Source organism: Lichenostomus cassidix, chromosome 3, assembly GCF_008360975.1.
Source record: "Lichenostomus cassidix isolate B80296 chromosome 3, HeHo_3.0, whole genome shotgun sequence".
NCBI lineage: Eukaryota > Metazoa > Chordata > Aves > Passeriformes > Meliphagidae > Lichenostomus > Lichenostomus cassidix.
This window is the reverse complement of record NC_139483.1, coordinates 95,013,394-95,020,268: the sequence shown is the minus strand read 5'-3', so window position 1 is coordinate 95,020,268 and position 6,875 is coordinate 95,013,394. Positions and strand designations below refer to the sequence as shown.

Genomic DNA, 6,875 nt, shown 5'->3' with positions numbered 1-6,875 from the left:
AGAATGCTTAAAACTCGCAGTCAAGGAGAAGTTCTGCTGCTAACAAAGCTGTAACAAACCCATATTTCCAGGGATAATCATGTCAGCTGTCAGAGCACAGTGAGGAGCAGCTGGTTCACCAGCAATGGCAAGCCAGGAGCTGAGCAGAGTGATGAGGCAAGTGGGAATGGCACCTTCCACCAAGAAGTGAGGTTGTGGAGTGGCAAATCTGGAATGTGATCAGGTTCAGACATCATCCAGTACTCTCCCAAGATGTCCAGAGCAAGTCAGAGCTCTCACTGGCAGTGGAGCTGCCCTTGGACTCAGCCAGTTCAATGCTTTACCTTTACCAAGCCACCTGCTAGAAGGGGAGCACAGGTCTGGCCCTCACATCAGTGCTACAACACACAGCCTTAGCAGCTAAAAATGCAGAGTATAGTTGAATGAAATACACATTTATATGAAGTCATTCAAGAACATGACTGGGTGACTCTATTAACAAAAACAGCAGCTATATTTGCCTTTTTAAAATGCCACGGAATGCCCTTTATTTTAGAAAAAAATAAATAAGGGCGATGAGGATATATTTACAAAGAAAAAATATCCATCAAAAATAGAGCATATAAGAACAGTCTAAGAAACACCTGTGCTTGCCAGACAGACATGCTTCAAAGGCTTCTGCAGAGCTACATAAAATGAGTAATTATATTACAAATGCAGGTTTTAATGCACATGGAAAACAACCCAAGTAAAACTAACTTATCACTCGTTTCATTTTTTTTAAAAAACAGTAGTTTCAAATTCCACGGAGAGTAATGGAAACCTTACCAAGCATGTCAGCAGGCTTCGTGCAGGCTGAGAACTACATGCAACAGTGATTTCTGCCTCCAGCAAGGGTTTACCTATGGGTGTCAGCAGCTAGAGGGAGAAAGAAATCGTGATGGGCCCATTCATTTCCAACGCCTCCATCATTTCCCGCCCAGTTCCTCAAAGGGGTAAATATGAGATGTGCAGTTGTTACCCCTTGAAGGACAACTAGAGACCTTACACACTAGCCTTGCTCCCCTTGCCCAAATGGTGAGTTAAGGGCTGCTGCAGTCAGTGTACAGGTATCTGGCAATGAAACTCATTTAGTTTCTACCTCACATATCAAGCATTGCAAGAAAATATCCTGAAGAACAAGAAAACTAGGGAAAATAAATGTTTTTTTTCCCATTGCCTTTATTTTTCATCTTAAATTTTAATAGAAATTGAGACTGTTTGAATGCTCCACACATCAAGGCAATCTTTAAAAGGTGGTGTGACTTCCAGCTAAAATAGGAGCATTTGGCATCTCAAAAAGCTTCCTATCTCCCTAAAAGGCCTCTTTTTATCTTTCTGAGGAAACTGAACAATACAACAGAGACTTTCAAAACCTAGGTGAAAAATAAACAGCAACTTCAGCGCACATAATGAGGGAGCTTCAGATATCTGTATCTCAGGTTTGGAGTGTTTTAATATAGCCACAATGATTTGACAAAAGTATGTTGGCAATTTAAATGGTTTCTGAGGATTTCTAAAGCAGGCAGGAAACAATCATGATATTCAAAAGGCACTATTCTAAACAAATTGCTCTACTGGAATTGTTAGCTCCCTGCAAATTCTGTAGAGTCTTTGAATATTAGTGTAGAAACAGATTCACATTATTTAATATATTTCAATATGCAGTTGGAAGAATGACTAACACACAGGTATCATACCTATCTTTATTAAAAGAAAATAAAGCAATCAAAGGACCTATTCATTTCATGTAATTGTTCTGGAGCTGGGCTTATAATCAAATAATATAGGATACTATAGTACTGCTAGTGATCTCCAAAATTTATAGCAAACATATATATATAGAAAGGATTGAGATTTACAGAATGAATATAGGAAGCAAAATGGTTTGTTCTCTTAGGTATATAAATCAAATCATGTCAGAGCCTGTGGATATGAACAGCATTGTATGGTCATTGATTGTTTACAAGCCACAGCACAGCAGAGTTGATATGAGCTGGTTTTGCCTTGTTGTAAGGAAATCCCTGGAACCACATTCCATATCCACTGGGGATTTCCTACAGACCAGTCATCCATAGTGATGAGATATACATTTTGATCAGAAGGTTATGCAAAGGATCCTTAAAAACCATCTTAAAACACTGTGCAAGGTATTCCTAAAGAAACACAGTCAGAGATTTTGCAAATTTTGTTTATTTTTCTATGCCTAACAGTGAGATGAGGTGTTATGCAATGGGCTACTGGGAAGATCTAAAGTAATTCATCATTTCTTTTGTGAAATTATGCTGGTTTTTTTTTTTTTTTGGTTTGTTTTTTTTTTCAATATACATCACATTTTCCATCACATGCAATTGCAAATTTGGTACATAAATTATTTGTGCAAAGTTATTTATTACTGCTATATGCATAATCAGGAAAATTTTGGAAACTTTTCTGCTCTTCAGGGGATCATCTTAGCAATCTGTGTAAACATGTAAGCTGTTTTCTTACTAAAAGTAACTGATAGCTAATGTGTTTTCATGAGCTTAATTGCATATATATGAAGTCTACCTTAAATTGTGGAGGGCTCATATTTTGCCTGCTTTGTAACAAGATGCACCAAGATTTTCTTACAGAAATGTGAAACATTTACTTTAAGGAATTTTTTGGAGTCTGAAATATGGCATGCACTGAATCATTTCCCACTAAGGAGTCCAGAAAATCAAATTCTTACTTTTACCTTTAGCCAACCCCAAAACACCATCTGGATAGAGACTCTCTCTAAGTACTAAATTATAAGAACTTTCATGTCATAGAATCATGGAATCATAAAATAGTTTGGCTTGGAAGAGACCTCAAAGATCACTTAGTTCCAGCCCCCTGCCACAGGCTGGGACACCATTCACTAAATTTTGTCCGCCCTCAGCACTAAAATTCAGTTTACTTAAATTCTTTTTAGTCATACATCTATAAACAGTTTAATAAGGAAACATTACAAAATTGGAATGAATCACAATTTGTTGCTTTGGTTTGGCCAGTTTTTGGTTGGTTTTTTTAAGTTGTAACATTCAGAAAACCTACAGTAATATTTGTCCTTATTAACTGGAGTACACAAAATATTTGTCTTCTTGCCAAAATATTCCTGTAGTACTACAAGTAATTAACATTTATAGCTGTAAATTTTACTAAGATAAAAGAATATCAGGAATCTAATTCTAATCATTCTAATAATAATAATCAACTATGGCCCAAATTCTGCCTTCCCCTACAGTCATGTAATCACATTTGTTAACTGTTGCAAGGGCAAAATTTAGCCCCAAACCACATTTTTATCTAAATAGATATATTTTCCTACATTAAAAAAACCGAACCAAGCTATGTCTTATTCCTGCTCTTCCCTTCTGAAGGGTAAATACTGATATTTGAAATACCTAAATTGTATTTACAGCTGTACAACACTGATGCCACACACTTGCAAAATTTCACTTGTACTCTCTAAACATGGAGCAACTTGTACAATTGTCTTAAACACTTTTCTTAAAATAAAGAGCGAGCAGAGCAGCTTAGACATTTTCTTTGTCAAATTCGCACACAAAATACATGGTAATGTGACAGGCAACATCATTCCACCCTCCAGACGCCACCATCTCCACACAGTCCTCCTCGTCGTAAGCGTTGTTGGGCTCCCCACTGCGCCATTTGTTGAAGGTCTGCATGGGCGACCGGTCCGAATAGACGAAATTGCCCTCTTTCTCCAGGTCGTTAATCCCAATGAAGACTCTGGTGAGCCCAGCCTGGTTGATGTACGAGGCAATCAGGTTGTTGGCAGTCTCATCCTTGGGCATGCTCAGCGTCCCTCCTCTTCCGTGGCAGTACAGCTGCGCTTCCTTGTACCTCTTCTCCTCCTTCACCAGCAGATAGATCTTATTATCTGTCTCACGCACGCCGGCAACAGCTGCGGGGGAGGGCAGTGCTGAAAAGTGAGCACTCGCATTTCTATAAACCAAGTCACTGCACACCCCAAAATAGCTTCACAAATCAAATGTGGAGCGGTGACACTCTCTACGAGCGATTGCACCGATAAAATGAGGCAACAAGAAAGGAAAACAGTTACATAAAATTAACCTACCATTTTTTATGAATTTTAGTTCTGTCGTCAGCTGGGCTACTTGAATATCCATTTCACCAATAGCCTTCCTTAGCTGGCTGCACTCACAAGGGATGCCTGTGAAATTGTACAGATGCACTCAAATCAAAAAGCTACCTAATTTCAACAATTATCCCAACAATTCTATGAAAAGACCCAGCTTGGCAGCACTGGAGAAAGCTGTCTTGCAAATAAGAGACAGACAATTAGAGCCTTCACTATTCTGCACCATTATATGATTCTCGGGAGTGTCTGGCTCTGTGCAGAACAGCTCAGTTCACTTCCCACGAATCTTCAGCCCTGAATTATAAGCACTAACCTAACTATCTGTCTAGCAGGGGTAGATATTCTCTGCAAAAAAACCCCACAATATTTTTCAACTAAAAACATTTACAAAAATTTCCCCTTTTAAGTAAAATTAATTTCTTTAGTTTTCTCAAAGAGCACTTCTTTCACAGCGAAAAAACATTGTTTGCGATGTTTTTTCAAGGAACATAACACAGAAGATCCAAAATTCCAACCACATAATGAACATAATTACCTGCAAAGTACAGTTCTGTGTTTTTAAAAGCACAAAATTTACAATACTTCTGACAATAAAATTAGACAATAGAAAATCATCTATTAACCCAAATTGGTGTAGGTTTGACAAAGATAATCTGAATGTGAATACTAAAAGGATAATTTTTATATCTATGACCAAAAGTCTCAAAATGAGGATCAACTACAGTTTGCATTTATTACAGTTTGCAGTTCTGTATGTAATTATTTTAATCTGCATTGGACTACCCAATTACCCAACATAGTTGTCTAAATCAGTTTAAGCACAGGGTACTCGCCCTGCAAAACTATGCATGCAAGCCAGGTGCATGGCACTCTGGCTCATGAGTTAGAGTGAAAAATTATGTTCTCATGAGAAATCTAATCCGTGCACCTCCAATGCACTCTGCCAAGAAGGGATGAATTCAGTCAAATCTGAACCGGCCACTCTTGCAAGGCTTACTCTTCCAATGCCAGGCTGTTTCTCTAGAACATCTGCATACCTCTGGAAGATCCATATACCTCCATATAATAATCTGAAGATGGGGTGACAAGAAAATGGAGCCAGGCTGGTGATGCCAAGCAATAGGACAAGAGGCAGTGGGCGGGAACTGATTCACAGGAAGTTTCACCTGAACATGAGGAAGAACTTCTTTACTGTGGGTGTCTGAGCACTGGAACAGATTGCCCAGAGAGGTTGTGGAGTCTCCTCACTGGAGATACTCAAGAACTGTCTGGACACAATCCTGTGCCATGTGCTCTGGGATGGCCCTGCTTGAGCAGAGGTTGGACCAGGTGACCCACTGTGGTCCCTTCCAATCTGACCCATTCTGTGATTCTGTGAACTGTGTTCTTAACAATCTCCTGCTCCTATAACAGCAGTTCATGGTGGGGCAGGAGTATCCAACCTGCTCCTTTGTGTTGACCAGAAGACAAAGTGAGATATGCAGAGATGTCCCTTTGCACTGGAGATGAATGATGCAGACAGTCTGCACTTCAGTTCCCACTAGGCTTCTGGAGAGATTACTCCTCTGAGAAGGTATGACACACGGTTTTAGCCCATACACTACAAGCCTAGCAACTAGTGCAACTTCAATGATTTTAAGTAATTTGAAAATATCACAGTGAAATATTACAGTACCTATGCAAAAATCATACAGTATTTCTCCCAGTATGTTAACAGATGTATTTTTGGGATGAAAAGTCTTTCACATACACAAGGTATGTATTGGATTACCTGGGTCACCATTAGGACCTGGTGGTCCTATGTCACCATTATCTCCTTTTTCACCTGAAGACATGAAAAAGAATAGGTTAAGGCAGCCTTTTCTGTCAGTAGTTCATTTAGCACTGGTTTTTTTCTAGTAAAGTTCAAATGTGGAAAATAGAAATATGTCCAAGCAAAAATAAAGATTTTTCTGTCCTATTCATTCCACAATAAAGGCCAGCCAAAGCTATGAAACTTGAACACAAAGAATATGTACCAATATCCACTTTTTGACACTCATAAACTTCACAGAACCAGTACATTCAGATGCTGTAGAAGAAAAAGGGCTGGATATACCTAAATTTCAAATCATAATCTAGATGCTTAGGTAAGCACTGATCCAAATGACTTAACCAAAGTCACATGGGAAGCCTACAGAGTATTCAAAATTAGAAAACACATCTTCTAGCTCTTAAAAATCTGCCAAAGTACAGCATATCTTCCCATCTGCTTTCTTAACTGTCCACGCTTGTGTGACAGTGCAAAGTTCTTTATTTATCCTCAAACCAGGACACTCACAGTGCTTTAAGGCTAACTACACTGCTGTCAGAGCAAAAGGTAACCGTCTGAGAGATCTCAGTGACCCGGCTGACTACAGTGTGAGAAAATCCCTACTAAGGTAAACTCTGAGACTTGTTAGCCATTTTTCAGTCCCTAAACTTTTGTCAAACATAAATGATCACACATTTTTCATCTGAAACACAAACACAGAAACAATTGGATTAAACATACCTTTTGAACCAATAGGACCAATTTTCCCATGTCGTCCTATGCTGCCTTTCTGTCCTTTGTCCCCCATTTCTCCTATACAAAACAGAAAGATGAAAGGCACAAGGTAGCAATATAGTCTGATTCATGCAGATTCTACTATGCTTGCAATATCAGTTTTTACAATGAACAAAACCACATTATATCCCAAACATT

The 6,875-nt window shown here is 38.8% G+C and overlaps 1 protein-coding gene across 4 annotated transcripts in view; it reads right to left on the bottom strand.

Moving 5' to 3' along the window:
* Window positions 1-1,710: 1,710 nt before the first annotated feature.
* The window catches only part of COLEC11 (collectin subfamily member 11), a 40,787-nt gene continuing 35,622 nt past the window's right edge, over window positions 1,711-6,875 (bottom strand). For 3 of the 4 annotated variants that reach the window (XM_085056801.1, XM_085056802.1, XM_085056800.1), the window contains 4 exons: window positions 6,684-6,755; window positions 5,922-5,975; window positions 4,127-4,222; window positions 1,711-3,970 (listed from right to left, as the gene is read on the bottom strand). In XM_085056801.1, coding sequence (XP_084912927.1) covers window positions 3,561-3,970; window positions 4,127-4,222; window positions 5,922-5,975; window positions 6,684-6,755 — 632 coding nt within the window. In that variant the 3' untranslated portion in view covers window positions 1,711-3,560. The remainder of the gene's footprint in view (window positions 3,971-4,126; window positions 4,223-5,921; window positions 5,976-6,683; window positions 6,756-6,875) is intronic. The other variant, XM_085056803.1, reaches the window with a different exon arrangement.